The 20,576-nt window shown below is 45.7% G+C and overlaps 3 protein-coding genes across 3 annotated transcripts; 1 reads left to right on the forward strand and 2 right to left on the reverse strand.

Moving 5' to 3' along the window:
- The first annotated feature begins 2,698 nt into the window (after positions 1–2,698).
- Positions 2,699–3,649, forward strand: LOC100092799 (olfactory receptor 14A16-like). Its single transcript, XM_016226942.2, has one exon. It carries the CDS (start codon positions 2,699–2,701, stop codon positions 3,647–3,649), a length of 951 nt encoding a protein of 316 aa, XP_016082428.1.
- A 5,312-nt stretch (positions 3,650–8,961) lies between these two features.
- On the reverse strand, positions 8,962–9,891 carry LOC100092796 (putative olfactory receptor 14L1). The gene has a single exon (XM_001521273.2). The coding sequence runs from the start codon at positions 9,889–9,891 to the stop codon at positions 8,962–8,964; it is 930 nt and encodes a 309-aa protein (XP_001521323.2).
- A 5,627-nt stretch (positions 9,892–15,518) lies between these two features.
- ORNANAV1R3064 (vomeronasal 1 receptor ornAnaV1R3064) lies at positions 15,519–16,448 on the reverse strand. Its single transcript, NM_001253456.2, has one exon. The coding sequence runs from the start codon at positions 16,446–16,448 to the stop codon at positions 15,519–15,521; it is 930 nt and encodes a 309-aa protein (NP_001240385.1).
- Positions 16,449–20,576: the final 4,128 nt, after the last annotated feature.

Consider the following 20,576-nt stretch of genomic DNA (forward strand, 5'->3'; position numbering starts at 1 on the left):
CATTTTTCTAGAAGAATGATCCACTCAGCAGAGTGAAGTATGAACTGGATTGTGGAAAGACAGGAGGCAGCAAGGTTAGCCAGGAGGCTGCTGCAGTCATTATGTCAGACTACAATAAGCGCTTGGATCAACATAGCAGCAATTTGGATGGAGAGTTAAGGAAGGGTTTCAGTGGTGCCGCGAAGGTAAAACCAACAGGATTTGGTGACATATTGAGTATGTGGGTTAAATGAGAGAGATGTTGATGATAATGGCAAGGGTACAGACTTGTGAGACAAGGAGGATAGTGGTATTGTCTTCAGTTATCCTAAAGACAGGGAGAGGACAGGATCTGGGGCAGAAGATGAGTTCTGTTTTGAGCTTGTTAACTTTGAGGTGATAACAGGAAATCCAAATAGAAATGTCTTGAAGGCAAGAGTAAATATGAGACTCCTGAGAAGGAAAGTGTCAGGGCTGGAAAGGTAGATTAGGGAATCATCCATGTAGAGAAGGTAGTTGAAGTCATGGGAGCAAATGAATTGTCCAAGGTAGTGGGCGTATCTGGAGAATAAAGGGGGATGCTAACCAATCCTTGAGGGATTCCCACGTTTAGAGGGTGGGAGGCAGGAGAGCCTGTGAAAGAAATAGAAAAGGAGCGGAAAACTAGGAGAGGACAGTGTCAGTGAAGCCGAGGTTGGATAATGTTTCCAAAAGAAGGGGGTGGTCAACAGTGTTGAAGGCAGCTGAGAGGTCAAGGATGATTAGGATGGAGGCCTTTGACTTTGGCAAAAGGAGATCACTGGTGACCTTAGAGAAGGCAGTTTCAGTGGAGCAAAGGGGGCAGAAACCAGATTGGAGTGGATCAAGGACAGAATTGGAGGAGAAGAAGCGGACAACTTGCTCAAGAAGTTTGGAGAGGAAGGGTAGGAGGGAGATAGGACAATAGCTGGTGGGAGTTGTGGGGAGAAAGATGGGTTTTTTTAAGATAGGGGATATGCCAGCACGTTTACAAACAATATAGAAGAAGCCACTGGAAAGTGAACGGTTGAAGATGGGGTCAGAAGTACTGGTGGAGGGTGGAGGTTTTGAGAGGAGGTCTACTGTCGACCAAGATCCCTGCCTATGAAGGGCAGTGGATGGTCTTGTGCGAGGGTGCAGTAAATACCTGCTGACTCCCTGACATGGAAATATATCTGGATTCTACCTGGAATCATATCTTAATCAGTTGTATTTATTAAGTGCTTTTTGGTGCAGAGCACTGTACTAAGCACTGGGGAGAGCACAATACAATAGAGTAGGTAGGCATGATCCCTTCCCTTAAGGGATTTATAGAGTTGAGCACTAAAAAAAATTACAGATAGGGGAAGCAGCGGAGTATAAAGTTATGGACAAAGTGTTGTGTGATTGGGAGTGGGGTGAATATCAAAGTTCTTAAAGGTTAGAGACCCTAATGCTTAGATCAATCAATAAATTGATTATTAATTGATTAAGAGAAGCAGCGTGGCTCAGTCGAAGGAGCCCGGGCTTGGGAGTCAGAGGTCAAGGGTTCTAATCCCGGTTCCACCACTTGTCAGCTGTGTGACTTTGGGCAAGTCACTTCACTTCTCTGGACTTCAGTTACCTCATCTGGAAAATGGGGATTAAGACTGTGAGCCCCATGTGGGACAACCTGATTACCTTGTGCCCCCCGCCCCCCAGCACTTAGCACAGTACTTGGCACACAGTAAGTGCTTAACAAATGTCATAATAATAATTATTATTATTATTAAATGAATGATATTTATTGAGCACTTACTATGTGCAGAGTACAGTACTAAGTGGTTGGAAAATTACAGCCTGTCATGACCGCTGCTCTCAAGGAGCTCCACCACTTGTCTGCTATGTGACTTTGGGCAGGTCACTTAACTTCTCTGTGCCTCAGTTACCTCATCTGTAAAATGGAGCTGAAAGACTCTGAGCCCCACATGGGACAACCTGATGACCTTGTAACTATCCCAGTGCTTAGAACAGTGCTTGGCACATAGCGCTTAACAAATACCATTAAAAAAAGGAGCTAACATGCTAGTTGAGGAGATAGGCATTAAAATAAATTACAAAGGGTAATTTTAAAAGATTCTCAAAGGGTACTGATTCAAGTGTATCGATGACATAGAAGAGAAGGCCAACAGAGTAGGGAAATGAGAGCAAAATCTAAAGAGGCTACTTGGAGGAGGTGTCGTTTAGTAAGGGTTTTGAAAATGGTGTGAGTAGGAGTGTTATTTCAGTAGCCACATGGCCTAGGGCTGGGAGTCAGAGGACTTTAGTTTTAACCTGACTCTGCCATGTGCCTTCTGGGTAATCTTAGCAAGTCATTTAACCTCTCTGGGCCCCACTTTCCTCACCTGCAAAATGGGCATTAAGAACTGTTTTCCTCCTACTTAGATTGTGAAGGACTGTTTATCTTGTATCTAGCCCAGCACTTAGAACTGCATTTGGGACATAGTAAGTGCTTAACGAATACCACAATTGTAATTTTTTGGCTGTTGTATCTGGGCCAAAATGCACTCCTGCCTCCTCTTGCCCCATCAGATTATAACTTTTCTTGAGATTGTTTATAGCTCTTCTCCAGAAAACCCCCAACACTAATAGCAGACTCAGAAGATGCTCAGTTTGGAATGTTGACTTTGCACCATTCTTCAGACACTAGCTCTCAGAGGCAGCTCATGACATCTCCCAGACCATGTCTAACATCACAACAGTGACAGAATTCCTCCTCCTGGGGTTCTCCGACATCCGGGAGTTGCAGCTGATCCACACTGCGCTGTTCCTCCTGGTCTATCTTGCAGCCCTGATGGGGAATCTCCTCATCATTGCTGTCACCACCCTTGACCGGCACTTCCACACCCCCATGTACTTCTTCCTCAAGAACCTGTCCATCCTTGACCTTGGCTACATCTCCGTCACAGTCCCCAAATCCATCCTCAATTCCCTCACAAATGTCAATTCCATCTCTCTGCTGGGCTGCGCTGCCCAGGTATTCCTCGTGTTTTTATTCGCTGGATCAGAGATGGCCCTGCTCACGGTGATGTCCCACGACCGCTATGTCGCCATCTGCCGCCCCCTGCACTATGAGGTCATCATGCCCCACGGGGCCTGTGTACGTATGTTGGCTGCTTCTTGGTTCGGCAGCTGTTTGAATGCCATCATGTACACAACCAGCACCTTCTCTCTATCCTTCTGTGGCCCCAACATTGTCCACCAGTTCTTCTGCGATGGCCCCCAGTTGCTAAGACTTGCATGTTCCACTGACCGTGTCACAGAAGATGTGAGTTTAGCCATCACCGTTGGCTTATCTTTCTTCTGCTTCGTGCTCATCGTGGGCTCCTACATCCGCATCTTCTCAGCCGTGCTGAGGATGCCATCGGTGGCGGGCCGCTCCAAAGCCTTCTCCACCTGCCTGCCCCACCTGGTTGTCGTCACTCTGTTCCTCATGTCTGGCAGCTTTGCCTATCTAAAGCCGATAACAGACTCTCCCTCTGCACCGGACCTGCTGGTGTCTGTGTTCTATGCCATGGTGCCCCCTACCCTTAATCCCCTCATCTACAGCTTGAGGAACCGAGACATGAAGGCAGCAATGGGGACTCTGCTATGGCCAAAACATTTGCCAAAGGAGAAAACACCTATCGGATAAAAGGTCCTTCTGCATGGACTGCCCTGACCACGGCTCTGACTTAACCAGTCTTCATTCCAGAATGTTTTTTCCTCAGCATTGTCTGGGTGACCTAATGGAAAGAGCACTGACCTGGGAGTCAGAGGACCCGGATTCTAGTCCCGGCTCTGCCACTGCCTGCAGTTTGATATTGGGAGAGTCAGTAAAACTTTCTGTGCCTGTTTCCTTATCTGTAAAATGGGGATGAAATACCAATTTTAAGGACTGTCTTTAAACCCAACAAACTATATCTATTACAGTGCTTGGCACATGGTAAGTGCTTAACAGATATCACGTTTATTATTATCATTATGAAGCTTGAAATCTTGACCAGTGGCCATGAACACTCCATGGAGGGGTCCAGGAAAAAGCCAGACTACATTTCTTATGCAATCCATGCCTTCCTACAGTGAGAGACATCTTTGTTTCCCTTCTCCTTTCTTCTCACCTTCCCTCATTTACCCTGCCTCCCTCCCACTTCCTCCTTTTCTTTATTTTCCTCTCAAATGAACAGTGAGCAGTCAGTCTAGAGCACAAATGGAGGGTATGGTGAAAAACTGGGGGAGAATTCTGAAGACATGAGATGGAGTGGGAAAATCTGGAATAGATCTCTTTCTGTTTGTTGTTGTTAGAGTGTAAACTCTTGGTGGGCAGATGACATATCTCTCCTTTCCGTTTACCTTTCCAAATGCTTCATACTGTGAAGTGCAGCTAGCGGGACCTCAATAAATACCATTCCAAATCAATCAATGGTATTTATTAAGTGCTTACTGTGAGAGGAGCATTGTTCCAAATGCTTGAGAGAGTACAGTATAATAGCATTGGTAGATACAATCCCTTGCCTCGGATAGCTTACAGTCTTAGTGGAATTAATCAAATTAAGAAGCTCCAACTGCTCTTACCCAGAAGAGAATCGATCTATCATTCAATGATATTTATTGACTCCTTACTGTGTGCTGAGCATTTACTAGTCACTTGGGAGAGTACAATAAAATATAGTTGGTAAATGTAATCTCTGGGGTCTGACTCACAAAATTCATGGCAGTTTATGAATTACCAGTGGTAAGATTGAGCTCCTTGAGGGCAGGGATCTTGTTTATGAACTCAGAACACATTGTCCTATGTGGACATTGATAAACCCAACTATTCTTTCACGGCAATCGACCCTGCAATTTCCCATCTCTCTGTGCTGAATTTTCTAGTATGAGGAAATCCTCACTAGCACAAATCAGCCTCCAACCTCCCCATTGGCCCTACTGAGAATTTCATGTTAGAGTGTGGTTTTCCAACTTCAGTCTGTCCAGGTGGGAAAAGGACAACTGTGTCATTTCACTACTGTGTGAGAAATATTTATCTGTTTCTTGGTTCTCTGTGCTACCCTTGGCTTCCTCAGGTTCAGTCTCCGTGACAAAGAGGGAGCCTGTGGAGATAACACTGGTGTCTGCCCACGCCAGGTGCCACGGAGTCCAGCACCGAGAGCCCCTGCTGCCATGGGGCATCCCCAAGTTGCCACAGAAGTTTGTTCCCTGGTCCCTCCTTTTCCCTTTTCCAAGCCGCAGTCTGAGTTGAAACCCTGTGACCTGCAGCACACACTGAGAACCATGCTGTCTACTGCTATCAAGCTCTCAGAAATAATCTACTCTGGGCCAATGCTTGCATCTATTCTCCCTACCAGTCTCTTTCAAGGCTTGCCAGTGTACACTGGGGAAGCAGATGGGGGAGAGTGTGGATAGCTCAGCACATGCCATCATCCCTTTGGCAGCAGTGACTCACTCAGAGCTCCCATTGACAGCAGGACTTGCCTTCCTCCTTTGAACCACTGGTGTCTGCATGATGCTCATACCAAATGGCAAGGGATCCTGTATTCTCAGTAGCACTAGATCCCTCCTGATACCTCCTCTTACCGTGGCACTCACATCCTTGAGTGTAGTCTTGTCCTTGGCCACCTTGCCTTCAAACTGAAGGTCAACTCTGCCTCATCCTCGGACACGGTGCTCAGACCCCAGTAAGATGGGGAATGAACCTGTGGGTTTTGCCGTTTTGTTGTTTGGGTTTTTATTTTGGGGGTATTTGGTAATCGCTTATTATGTGCCAGAGATTCTACTAAGCACTGTAGTGGGTACAGCTAATCAGGTTTGGACAGCAGTCCATGTCTCGCATGGGGCTCACCGTCTTAATCCCCATTTTACAGATGAGGTAACTGAGGCCCAGAGAAATTAAGTGACTTGTGTGAGGTCATGCAGCAGACAAGTGGCGGATGCAGGATTAGAACTCAGGTCCTTCTGAATCCCAGGCTCGTGCCCTATCCACTGGGCCATACTGTTTCTCTTGTTCCAATGCTCATTCTGTAGGTGATGAATGAATACTACTATGGATTCTTTTCTTTAGGATTTGCCATTTGTAATATTCACATTCTACTAATTTTTGGCATTCTATCCTTTTACTTTCTTACTATTTATTGCCTCTGTGATATCTTAGGTTATGAGTCTCATGGGGGGGGAGGACTGTACTTCAGCTGATTGTCTTGTATTTACCCCAGTGATCAGTACAGTGCTTTGACCTTAACAAATGCTTACTGGATGCTACAATCATCATTCATTATTATTTGTTGGATAGGCATATTTTAGATACGTTTTTAATATTTTGATTCACACTGGCTTGATTTATATTATACATTGCCTTCCTTTGCTTTTGTCTGTTGGTTTAGAATGATTTGTACATTCCAAGCGCTTAGTACAGTGCTCTGCACATAGTAAGCGCTCAATAAATACTAAATACTATTGAATGAACTAGGGAAGCATCAGTTAGTGGAAAGAGCACGGGCTTGGGAGTCATAAAATCATGGGTCCAAATCTTGTCTCTGCCGCTTGTCAGCTGTGTGACCTTGGTTAAGTAGCTTAACTTCTCTGTGCCTCAGTTACCTCATCTGTAAAATGGGGATGGAGACTGGGAGCCCTACGAGGGACAACCTGATTGCCTTGTATCTACCGCAGTGCTTAGAACAATGCTTGGCACATAGTAAGTGCTTAACAAATACCAAGCAGACCCAATCCCCTCAATCTGTCTCCTGGGGTGGGATGGTGGTGGTTGGGGGTGGAGGGCAGCTGCTCTTGAGGCCAGGGAAGGGCTCTGCTTCCCAGCCCTGTCCTCAGGCCTCACCATCTGCAGTGTCCTTGGATGTCAACCGCCACTCCCTTTCAACTGACTGAGTGATGCTGTCTCTATTCTTGCCACCAGCTGCAACCCCTCCTCTTCTGACCATTTTACTCCTCTCTAAGGCTTTGGAGTGTGTTCCTGGTGTCTTCAGTTGCTTCTTGCACTCATATCTTTACTGGTACCTGTCCTCAGCACTTGCACTGATAGAGCATTCAGAGTATTTATTTTGATTCCACTGTTTATAAATATTTCGACGTCCACTTCCTTCATTAGCGAGTAAGCTCCTTGTCAGCAGGGAACATGCCTTGAGTAACCCAAATCCTCATATAGTGCACTGCACCCAGTTGGCTCTCAATAAATACCAATGGTAATGATAAGTGTAGTTTTGTTAAATGTTTACCATGTGCTAAGTGCTGAACTAAGAACTGGGACAGATATAAGACAACCAGGTTAAACACAGTAGCTGCCCCATATGGGGCTCATAGGATAAGCAGGAGGGAGAACAGGTACTGAATCTCCATTTTACAGCTGAGTAAATGGAGGCCCATTCATTCATTCATTCAATCATATTTATTGAGCACCTACTGCATGCAAAGCACTGTACTAAGCACTTGGGGAAGAATAACACAACAACAAACAGACATATTCCCTGCCCACACTGAGCTCACAGACTAGAGGGGGAGCCAGACACTAATATAAATAAATAAATACCTTACAGACATATACATATGTTTTGCGGGGATGGGAGGGAGGATAAATGAAGAGAGCCAGTCAGGGCAATGCAGAAGGGAGTGGGAGAAGAGAAGAGGAGGGTTTGGTCAGGGAAGACTTCTTGGAGGAGATGTGCCTTCAACAAGGCTTTGAATTCGGGGAGAGCAATTATCCATCTGATAAGAGGAGGGGGGATGTTCCAGGCCAGAGGGAGGATGTGGGCGAGAGGTCGGTGGCGAAATAGACAAGCTGGAGGTACAGTGAGAAGGTTAGCATTAGAGGAACAAAGTGTGCAGGCTGGGATATAGTAGGAGAGTAGCGAGGTGAGGTAGGAGGGGGCGGCAAGGGGATTCAGTGCTTTAAAGCCAATGGTGAGGAGTCTTTCATTTGATGTGGAAGTGGATGGGCAACCACTGGACTTTCTTGAGGACTGGGGAAACATGGTCTGAACGATTTTGAAGGGAAATGATCCGGGCAGCAGAGTGGAGTGTGAACTGGAGAGAGGAGAGGCAGGAGGCTGGGAGGTAAGCAAGGAGACTGATAAAATAATTCAGGAGGGATAGGATAAGTGCTTGCATTAATGTGGTAGCAGATGGGATGGAGAGGAAGGGACGGATTTTATCAGTGTTGTGGAGGTAGAACTGACAAGCCCTGAGAAGTGGTGACTTTCTCCAAGGTCCCACAGCGGGCAAGTGGTAGGGCAGGGATTAGAACCTGGTTCCTCCTACTCCCAGGCCTGTGCCATATCCACTTGGTCACACTCCTTCCATTTCTGCTACCTCCATTTCTACTACTGCTATTTCTGCTACTATTACAAGCACCATGGCAATTGCAGTGGCTAGCAAATCATCCACAAGTTGGGTAATGACTCTCTTGGCACAGCAACACTTATGGTGGTCACCTTGCCCATCAGTGGGTCCTGCCCATCACAAGCCTCTCTGTGCCCTCTGCGATGGACCGCACTTCTGCCAAGCTTCTCAATTATTCTACTCCATGTCCCAGCAGGAATCTGACTTCCAGGGCTGAAGCAGGTGTGAGTGGCCCTGCATGAACCACCATCACCTATGACTAATTGGTGCTGAATTGTACATTCCAAGCGCTTAGTACAGTGCTCTGCACATAGTAAGCGCTCAATAAATACTATTAAATGAATGAACTAATTACTTTTCACCTATTCCTGATCAGGATAGAGGCTTAGATGTCATTCTCAGTGCAAGATTCCAGGGGATGCATCCCTAGACATCAGTTCAATAATTGGAATATCCTAGATCTTCCAGGCTTGGCACTCCACTGCTCATCTTGGATGTCCAATTATATCAGAGGCTTCTGGGAACACCTCTTCCTGATGGTCATGAGGAGCTGCTTTAGGACTGACTGACCAACTGACTGATCCCGTGAAATGCGGACTGATTTGAAATCTGAAAAGCCTACCTGATTCTGCAGGAACCCATAAATTTCCCAATTGCAGCCTTCATGTCCATGTTCCTCAGACTGTAAATTAGGGGGTTCAGGGTGGGGGGCACCACAGTGTAAAAGACAGACAGCAGCACATCCAGGATGGAGGGAGAGTCTGACGTTGGCTTTAAATACTCAAAGACACAGGTGATCAGAAAAGTGGTGAAAACGAGGAGATGGGGCAGGCAGGTAGAGAAGGCTTTGGACTGACCCTCTACAGATGAGATCTTCATCACGGCAGAGAAGATGCGAACATAAGAGATGATGATGGCTATAAAACTAAAAAGGACAAGAACTGCAGATACCACTGTGACTGCCAATTCAGGCACATTCCTTCTAGAGCTGGAGAGTTTTAGGAGTTGGGGGATTTCACAGAAGAACTGGTGGATCACATTGGACCCACAGAAGGGGAGAGTACAAGATGCTGCTGTGTGAAGGAAGCCATTGAAGCTTCCACCAAGCCAGGACACAGCAACCATTTTCACACTGGCCCCTCGGTTCATGATGCTGTCATAGCGCAAAGGACAGCAGATGGCAATATAGCGATCATAGGACATGGCTGTGAGTAAGAGCAGCTCAGCACATGCAAGGAAAGTAACCCAAAACACCTGCAGAACACACCCCAGGAGAGAGATGGACCCACTGCCGGTCAATCCATTGAGGATGGATTTGGGGACGGTGACAGAAATGTAACAGAGATCAATGAAAGAAAGGTTCTTGAGGAAGAAGTACATAGGGGTGTGGAGGTGCCGGTCGTGGGTGATAACGGTGATGATGAGGAGATTCCCCATCAGGGATGCCAGGTAAACCAGGAGGAACATCGTGGCATACACCAGCTGCAGCTCCCTGCTGTTGGAGAACCCCAGGAGAAAGAATTCCGTCACCGAGGTACAATTGTCCATTTCAACTTCGGAAATTGTGAACTGGTCACTTTAGGAAAGAACACATGGAAACAGAAGGGGTTTTTTTTTTAATGCTGTAGATGGCACTAGGGATATTTGAAAGATGTTCTTTATCTGCTGTGGAAAGGCATGCCAGCAATTTTCATTCAATCAGTGGTATTTATTGAGCACTTACGTATTGGGAAGAGTACAGTAGACATGATTCCTGCCCAAGAGGTAGAAACAGCATGAGTTAGAGTTTGAAAGTGGGAGAATCTGGAGTGAGGGATGGCTAGAAGATAAGCTTGAAAGGAGGGAAGAGTGCATTCTAGGACGTTGTGGGTGAAATAACTATGTGACTGGAGAGCCTTGAAGCCTAGGGTAAGGTATTTCTGCTTGTTGCAGAGGAAGATGGGTAACCATTGGTAGTTTTGGAGGACTGGAGAGATGTGTGATGAAACACCCTGCCAGAAAATGATCCATGCAGCAGTATGGAGCACAGACTAAAGCAGAAAGAGGCTGGAGGCAGAAAAACCAGCAAGGGGGCTAATGGAGTAGACTAATCGTGCTATAGCCAGAGTTTGGACAAGGGTGTTACCTGTTTGAGTGGAGAGGAAAGGACAAATGTGGATACTGTCATGAAGGAGGAATCACCAAGATTTAGGAGTATACTGAATGAAGGGGAAGAGGCAGGGCCGGCTTGGTTTTGGATTCTAAACCCCTTGTGGTGCAAGGAATAAAAGGATTATTGCCTACAAATACTAATCGAAGTAGGTAAACAATCAGATAAGCACCTCAACTGGGTTCCTCGTAGCTAGCATTTAGTCAGATAAAGCCTCAAGCACCTATATCCGTTCCTTGGCACACCTCGGGGCAAGATGATTACAGTCGTTAAATGCCATGTTTCCTAGAATTAATGGCCTCTTTAGTTCTCCATCCTAACTCGGGCTGGTCTTGGGGTGGGCAATCCCTGTCACACCAGGTAGGTTCACCAAGCCCAACTCAGGTGGTGTCCTCTGCACAGTGGCTAAAAAGGACTCCAGCTCAGTCTGGGTTCTTATATCCCTTCACCAGACATGGCTGAGTGCTGCCATGTCCTTGACTCATAATTGTCCATGTACTGAGTCAGTCACTGGCACAGAATTTGAACAGCAGGTAGGTGGGTAGTTGTGTAGCACAATACAAAAAGCTTGCAAAGGTTTCCTATTTACAGGACCTATTTATGGCTAAAGTAACCACAGCACAGTATGCTGGAGTCCTGAAACCCGTCAAGTGGCTTCCTTGTTAGCCATTGCCATCTTCACCATCTTGGGTGATTACCTAACTTGACAAGCAGCGTGGCTTAGTGGACAGAGTCCTGGCCTGAGAATCAGAAGGTCCTGGTTTCTAATCCCAGCTTCGCTACTTGTCTGCAGAGTGACCGTGGGCATGTCACTTAATTTCTCTGTACCTCAGTTATCTCATATGTAAAATGGGGATTAAGATTGCGAGCCCCATGTGGAACATGGACTATATCCAACCTGATTTGCTTGTATCCACCCCAGTGCTTAGAACAGTGTCTGGCACATAATAATAATAATAATGTTGGTATTTGTTAAGCGCTTACTATGTGCCGAGCACTGTTCTAAGCGCTGGGGTGGACACAGAGGAATCAGGTTGTCCCGCGTGGGGCTCCCAGTCTTCATCCCCATTTTACAGATGAGGTAACTGAGGCACAGAGAAGTTAAGTGACTTGCCCACAGTCACACAGCTGACAAGTGGCAGACCTGGGATTCGAACTCATGACCTCTGACTCCAAAGCCCATGCTCTTTCCACTGAGCCACACTGCTTCTCTATAAGTAAGCAATTAACAAACACTATTAAAAAAGAACAGGGTGTGGTCTAAACCAGAAATAAAGACATTAATAAACAGATGATCAAATAGAAAAAAATATTATCAACACCTCACCTCTTAATTTATATATTTGTTGAACAATTACTATGTCCCTGCTAATGTACTCAGCACTACGGTAGATAGAATATGAGCAGATCAGACATTGTCCCTATCCCACAGGGGAATCGCTGTCTAAGGGAGAGAGAACAGTTATTTCATCCCAATTTGATAGAAAAGTTGATTGACTTGCCCACATTTAGGGGACGTCACTGATATATCAAGTATTACCTCAAGTAATTAGGCCTCCCCCACTTCCCAGACACTTTAATCAATTAATGGTATTTAATGAGCACTTACTATGTGCAGAGCACTGAACTCAGCATTTTTGAGAGCACAATAAAGTAAGTAGATACAATCCCTGCCCTCAAGGAACCTAGAATTCTTTTCCACACATTTCCTGGATTTGTTCCCCTGAGATTTCTTACCATGGTTTATTTCTAATTAATTTGGAGACACCCAGAATTTGGCTTTGGCACTTACATTTCAGAGAATGGGCATTCTAGCCTCTCTTCTGAGGCTTAAAGAAATTTCTCTGCTTCTGAGCTGCAGCTTCCCCTCCTCCTCCTCAGCTTCCTCCTCCTCCTCCTCCTGGGACCTACCTCACCTCACACACAGAGAACAGAAATATTAAGAGGACAGGACCAGATTTACAGAAATCTGTGGATCAGCAGTGTTTCACTCACTATCACAGATTGTACAGGAATCTTGGTTACCTGAATCCGGATCTGGGGTAAGATCTCTGACTCAGGACCTGGGGGGAGAACCCCGATTCTAGGTCTGAGGTGAGTTCTCTGTTATTTAAATTAAATGAAGAGTTAGAAGCTGAGGGAGTTGGGGAGGAGGGAATCCTGGGGGCTCAGTGGGAGATGCCTCTCTGATTAGTCCCAGAGGACACTACTGCACATGGCCTGGGAGATGTTGAAGGTCGCTAACGGACCCTGACTTGCCTCCCTTGAGCATTAATCACCCCTCCTGCATCACAGGATTATCACATGGTCACATATCATCCAGTCTTCTAAAAATTAGGAATCCGGTTGGCTAAGGGATGGGATTATAATTATTCTTACTTTACTGGTTATCTTCTCACAGTGGCAGCTCATAATAATAGTAACGATAATAATAATCACAAAATGAATGACATCAATTGAGACTTTTCTCTATTTTGAGTAGTGTACAAAGCAAGCCCTCGGAAAGTTCACACAATTGTCTCATCTGTTCTGAGTGAAGTCACTTACTTCTGGAAGAGACAAGAGGCAGTGGCCTGGTTATGGAATGGAACAAGATGCAGAATGAAGATGAGGCCTTTCAGATGTTGATGGAGCATGCTAACCTTGTCTACCTTCCACACTCCTTTCTGGCTCCTCCCCAGCAGAGAGTCTCCCATATCGCAATGACACTTCTTGGGTAGTCTAGGACGTTTCTGCACTTTTCGAATGTACTGATCTGTTTCTTGGCCGAGGGTCATCCAGGATTTTGTGCAGTTCTTTAAAGAAGTCACCATTAGTTCAGCTTCACCTCTGGAAACTCTTCTTTGGAGGTGAAGGCAGGGGAAGCTGTCTTCTTTTTCTTTCTGCTTCTTTATTATGGTATTTCTCCATTGTTCCAAGGTTCATTGGGTTCTTTTGAGGTTGTGTTCTTTATGATTTTCTTGAAGATGATCAGATCATCTTGCCCTTATCTAGTTCTCAACCTATTTTTCTTTAAAGATCATACCCTCTTGCAGGTCCCCAGATTCGATCATCCAGCTCTTGCCTGGGTTACAATCCTTTTACCCCTGGCAATAACCCCCTCACATACTTTTGTTGCTATCCGTAACTGCTCCATCCCATTTTACCTTTTCCTTTCATTATTCTTCCTCACCAATTTTATTATCCTCAACCTCAACAGGGTCCAGGAATGGCTGAGCAAGGAAAGACTGCTGCATAACATTACTTAGAAAAGCAAGTATGAGTTCACATGGTAGAGTACTCAATATATTACTGAGGCATTTGTTAAGTGTCTGCTATATGCCAAGCATTGTACTAAACACTGGGGTATATTAAAGATAATTGGGTTGGACACAGTCCTTGTCCCATATGGGGTTCATAATCTAAGGGGGAGAGAGAATGGGTATTCAATCCCCATTTCAGAGTTGAGGAAGTGGAGTCACAGAGTAGTTAAGTGACTTCATGTAGCAGGAAAGTAGTGGAGCTCAGATTAAGACCCCAGGTCCTTTGACTTCCGGCCCTGTGCTCTTTCCACTTGGCCTTGCTGCTTCTCATTCTCTTAGCTCATTCTCTTGATGCCAGGACTGATGTCCATGTGGTCCACTTTGTCTCGGGCTACTGATCACCTACTTTTGGCCACTCAAGTTCCTGGTCCAGTAGTTCATAGGATGAGGGGACCACTCCATATGCCACTCCAAGATGAGCATAGCTGAGCATAGCTGCACAGCAACAGCAGAAAGATCAAACCCTTCTAGATCAAAAAGGACTGGAGCCACTCCTGCCCACTTCCACTGTTGCCCAGGACAAGCTGAGGGTGCCCCAGGCTGCGCCCGGGGAAGGAGTAGTCTGAGTCCCTGCCCCAACATGGACTAGGGGAATCCTTCTCGTGTGGTGTTTGCTATGGCAGCAGTGATGATGATGATAATTGTGGTATTTGCTTAGTATTTACTATGTGCCATGTACTTTACTGACCACTGGTGTAAATATAAGTTCACCCACTTGGAGATAGTCCTTTCCAATGTTGGGGGTCACAGACTAAATATGGGAGAAAATGAATACCTATTTGACAGAAGAAGAAATGGAGGCACAGAGAAGAGAAGCAGCAAGGCCTAGAGGAAAGAGCATGGGCCCGGGAGTCAGAGGACCTAAGCTTGTTATGGACAGGGATTGTGTCTGTCTATTGTTATATTGTACCCTCCCAAGTGCTTAGTAAAGTGCTCTGCACACAGTAGGCACTCAATAAATACAATCCTCTGACTGACCTATCCCAGGTCTTCCAAATGCTTGCTGTGTTACCTTGGGCAAATCACTTAACTTCTCTGAGGCTCAGTTAACTCATCTGTAGAATGCATATTAAATCCACCTCCTTCCAGTTTAGACTGTGAGCTCCATGTGGGACAGGGATTGTGTCCAACTTATAAACTTCAATCTACCCCAGCACTTATAACAGTGCTTGACACATAGTAAACACTTAACAAATACCATAAAAAAAAGTCATTTGACCAAGTTCATTCAGCAGGTAAGTGGCAGAGCTGAGATTAGAACATGGTTCATTTGACTCCCAAACCAGTGCTCTTTCAACTAGGCCATACTCTTCCAGAGCACAGAAAAGATCATATCTGCACCATAGTGGACTTTTCCATGGTGGCAGTGGAAGTTTCTGGCAAGGATAGAGCTCAGTTGGGGAAGAACTTAGCTCAGTGGCAGGGGTAGATAGAATCCTTCTTTTTTTCTTTTTTTTTTTTGGTTTTTATGTGCTTGCTCTATGCCGGCATTATATTAAGCATTGGGGTAGATAGAAGATCATCAGTTCAGACATATTCCATGTTCCACATGGACTCTCTTCTTTCAATGTAGAAACAATACCCACCACTGCTACCACGGTAATATCCCTGCCTAAAAGGTTTTGGGATGGGAGGCATGAACCCAATATAGGTTTGGTCCTTCCCAAATCTGGCCACCCTCTTCAAATGGCACTCAGCAGTAGAACAGGCTCCCCCACAGGACACTATGAGGGTTCCATGTCAGAAACTAGGGATTCCCTTTTCCGGAACATTCTTATCCTCCGGTCACCGTGAATTATCAGGAACGGACTGATGGTGGAGAAGGTGAATGACAGCACCATGTGACTCTTCACCAGAAGAGGAGAATAACCTTTCAGGGTGAGTAAAACACTCAGCATGATTGACTGTCGCCCGTAGAGGATGACATAGAGAGTCACGAAGACAATTACTCTCTTGGCCGCTCTGACCTCGGGCATTGCCCTGGCAGGGTGGCTGGGCCCCTGAAGGTGCCGGACCTGCCGGTGGTGTCTGTGCAGAACAAACACCATGTAGCCGCTGGTCACTATCATGAGCCCCACAAAAAACATATCCCGGAGGGAACGGACAACTGCAATTAGCACGTGGATTTTTGAACTGTCACTAACTTTTGAGCAGTATTTTAAATCTAGCATTATTTGAACACTGTTGCTGCTCTGAGGGCCTGTCATATTCAACAGGGTGTCAAACTCTACAAGCAGATTGAGGATCCAGGAGAGGACGCAGGAGGGGATGATGCACCTGGGTAATTTGGCTTTGACTCCTGCCCACTGGGAGGTGCCGGGACTGATGGTGACGGCCTGGAAGACGCTCAGGAGGCAGGTGGTGCAGATGGCCAGGCCCCGCGCCACTCGAAAAAGGTACATGATGATCTTACACCCAGTATCACCCAGGAAGTTTCTCAGTCCCCAAGCTGAAAGGGTCTCTGGGATTCCAAGGATAAGAAGCACTATGGTGTTGGCCAAGGTCAGGTGGGCCAGGATCAAGTCTGAAGAATTGATCTTGGGACTTGTGGAGATCACACGGCAATAAAACAGCAGGAGGAAGACATTCATTGAGACCCCAGTGGTGAATTTTAGCAGATACAGAATCCCCAAAGAGATCTCGGTGGCATTCATCCTCTTTAATTTCTGGTTAGAACTGGAGAAAATCTCCTAAAAAGCAATTGAGAAGGGGAAAGGGAGAGGGGGGATGGAGGAGAGAAAGGGAGAGAGATAGGAAGAGAAAAAAGAGGGAAAGGGAGGAAGAAAGAGAATGAAAACAGGGGGAGGGAGGAGAGGAAGTTAATTGAAGCCTATGCATAGAACTCATTTTTTCACATATATACATTATATATATATGCCTATAATAAACATAACTTCATGGCACATTATTGAGAAGTGAAAAAAATGTACCCAGTCAATCTGTTATTACTGATAAAATCATCATAATTTTAAACCGATTTTACAGGAAAGATCTGGAAAACATTTGTTTGTAAATTTTAGGGTGAATAGGATGGGCTTGATAGAGGATACGGGGTCCTGCTACGTATCCATCTTCATTTTAATTTCTAGGGCAGAGCTCGGATTGGGATTGAGCTGTTCATGACCACAGATTTGGAGAAATATTATATTTTCCCAAATTAACCTTTAGGAAAAAAACATTGGCCTAGTATGGGTTTGGGACCATTTCTAAAGTGATCCCACAACATGATGATGATGGTGAAAATAATAATACCATGTATTAAGGATTTACTATGTGCCAAGCATTGAGGTAGATACAAAATGATCAGACCAAACACCGTTATATATTATAAATTATTTATTCACATTAATGCCTGTCTCCTCCTCTAGACTGTAAGCATCTTGTGGGCTGGGAACCTGTCTACCAACTCTGTTGTAGAGAAGCAATGTGGCCTAGTAGATAAAGCATGAGCTTGGGAGTCAGAAGGACCTGGGTTCTAATTCCATCTCTGCTACTTGTCTGCTGTGTGATCTTGGGCAAGTCACTTTAACTTCTCTGTGCCTCACTTCTCTCATCTGTAAAATGAGGATTAAGATTGAAAGCCCCAGGGACAGGGACTCTACCTTGTATCTACCCCAGTGCTTAGTACAGTGTCTGGCACATAGTAAGTGCTTCTCAAATTCCACAGTTATTATTATTGTAGTGTACTCACCCAAGCTCTTAGTACGATGTTTTGCACACAGCCAGGGCTCAGTAAATACAATTGAATGAATTGAATTAACTTCCAGTCCCCAAACCCGATTAACAATAATTGCAGTATTTGCTAAGCACTTACTGTTAGGTAAATGCTGGGGTGGATACCATCAGATACATCTCCTGTCCCATATGGGGCTCGTTGCCTAAGAGGAAAGGAGAATTGATATCTAAATCCTATTTTAAAGATGAGGTAATTGAAGCACAAAAAAGCTAAATAACTTATCCAGGGTCATACACTAGGCAAGAGGCAGAGCCAAGATTAAAACTTAGATCTCCTGACTCCCCAAATCTTTCTAATAGGCTATGCTGCTTCTTGGGGCATTGGCATTTCCTTTGGCAAAGAAACGGTTTTATCTTACTTACCCGTCTCTGTCCCCTTGATATCTGGATGTCTGGGAGGGCAGCTCACGGGCAGTCAGTCTCTGGCAAGACAAGGCTGAGGCAGCATTTATCAGTTACTTTCCTCATCACTCTGCTCTCTCGGGGAACGATTAGCGTGTGGGTGAATGAGCAAATTTCTGAGCATTAATCTGCTCTGACATCTGCTCTGACACTCTAACTGGGACGTCTCTGAAAATGCCCAACCTCCCCTTACTGACGCCCCCAACCTAGGACTCGATTAACCCAGGGAGCTCCCCTAATTATCTGCTGCTAATTGTCCTTGCAGAGACACTGTTAATAGACAGGGCAGGATCATGGCTGATTCCTACAGGGTCCAGCTGCTAGGCAAAACTCACCCCTGCCAGAAGCCAAGCCTGGGTCTCCAAAACATCTTTGACACTCTCACCCTCAGCATTGTGCATGGTCACAGATACACCTGGACCAATCAGTTGTATTTACTGAGCACTTCCTATATGCTGTACTGTACTAAGCGCTTGGGAGAGTACAATTCCACCAAATTAGCAGACGTTCCCTGCCAATAATAAACAGATTCTAGAGGGGGAGACAGATATTAATATGAACAAATAAGCAATTTACAATATATAATTCAGAGATATGTACAGAAGTGCTGTGGGGTTGGGGGTGGGTAGAATACCGTGTGTCTGAAGGTCACAGATTGAAGGGCATAGACTCATTAAACATCTCAAGAAGCTAGCTGTGCCTTCTGCTTTGTGATGAGGCAGAGATTTCACCTTGTTCCCTCAGACCATGCTTATTTTTTTGGAGGGTTTTGTTTTTTTTAATACTATTTGTTAAGTACTTACTATGTGCCAGGCACTAAGCACTGGGGTAGATTCAAGATAATCAGGTTGGACACAATCCCTATTCCCCATGGGGCTCTCACCTTTCATAGATACCCCCTTTTATAGATGAGGTAACTAAGCAACAGAAGTAACTTGCCCAAGGTCACATAGCAGACAAGTGGAGGAATCAGGATTAGAACCCAGGTTCTCTGGCTCCCAGGCTCATACTCTTTCCACTAGGCCATGATGCATCTCTATCATCATCATTAATAATAATGATTATTATGGGATGTGATAAGCATTCACCGTGTGGCAAGAACGGCACTAAGCACTGGGGTGGATACAAGCCAACTGGGTTGAACACAGTCCCTGTCCCACCAGGGGCTCACGGTCTCAAACCTCATTTTGCAAATGAAGCAACTGAGGCACAGAGAAGTGAAGTGACCTACCCAAGATCACGCAGCAGACAAGTGGCAGAGCGGGGATTAGAACCCATGTCCTTTGGACTCCCAGGCTTGTGCTCTATCCACTACATTATTATTATTATTATTTTAGTATTATTGTCACTGCCAACACTTAGTCCTTGTATTAAAATAACAAACCATTCTGCAGTTAGGAAAGCTACCTGTATGAATACCAACACCAGCTTTCAGGTAAATCAACTTTGGCCACGATTTCTTCTCTCACTCGCGGCTTTTCCACTCTAGCTTCCGCTCCTTCCTTTGAGGCTCTGAACCTTCTAGAATGCTGCCGCTACCACCCCTGTTATCCACTACCTAGTCCCATCCTCACCTCTCTGCCCAGTGAGATTATAATAATAATTGTGGTATTTGTTAAGTGCTTACTATGTGCAGGGCATTCTACTGAGCACTGGGGTGGATACACGCAAATCAGGTTGGACACAGTTCAAATCCCACAAGGAGCTCACAGTCTTAATCCCCATTTCACAGATGAGGTAATTGAGGAAAAGAGAAGTTAAGTGATTTGCCCAAGGTCACACAGCTAGTAGACAAGTGACAGATCTGTGATTAGAACCCAAGACTTTCTGATTCCCAGACTCTTGCTCTTTCCACTACACCATGGGGCCAAGAAGCACCGTCCCTTTAAGGCCTTAGGGGCTGCTGGATCCTTCCCTGCCCTATATAAGGCTCCTGATTAGGCCACCTCCATTTTGCAAGTGGTAAAGGAAACAGAATGTGGTCTGCCTGGGGCTTTGGTGAGTAGACAACAATGACTACTTCAGCTACCCACACCCTCCATTTTTTTAGGGTGGATCTGAAACTGGGGTTGCTGGGATTGTTGATGCTTATTGTTTTGGTAATGGGGGGGGGAATCGGGGTTGGACTGGTTGGGTGGAGAGGGAGTTGGAGGAGGTGTGCATTCCAGGGTTTCAGAAATGACCTATATGTACATGTTGTTGAACTGTGGGTGTTGGGGCAAGTGTGGGGATGAAGGTTGAGGGGACTAGGGAGAGGTGTTGGGGTGCTTGATACTGATGGGTTGTGACCCTGATAATGATGTGTGTGTGTGTGTGTGTGTACACTGCGCATTGCCTGGTTGAGGGGCACTAGGGAAAGTGGAGAGGGGTTGGGGTGGCGATGATTGTGTTGGGTGCTCAGATTACGTTTCTGATATTGTTGCTGGTCTCGGATTCGGGGGAGGGTTTCAGGGAGGAGGGGCTGGAGCCTGAGAGCTGCCTTTTCTTGTTTGGGCTGAGGGTGGAGGGCCTAAGCAGATAGGGAGGGGTTGGAAGATGACTTTAGAAGCAGATGTCCTTGGCCTTGAGGAAGGTTGGGCTTGGTTCGGGGGCGACTGCTGGACCTGAAGTTGAGTGTCCTCGAGGGCTGGGATGGATGACTCCTT

This window comes from Ornithorhynchus anatinus, chromosome X5, assembly GCF_004115215.2.
Source record: "Ornithorhynchus anatinus isolate Pmale09 chromosome X5, mOrnAna1.pri.v4, whole genome shotgun sequence".
NCBI lineage: Eukaryota > Metazoa > Chordata > Mammalia > Monotremata > Ornithorhynchidae > Ornithorhynchus > Ornithorhynchus anatinus.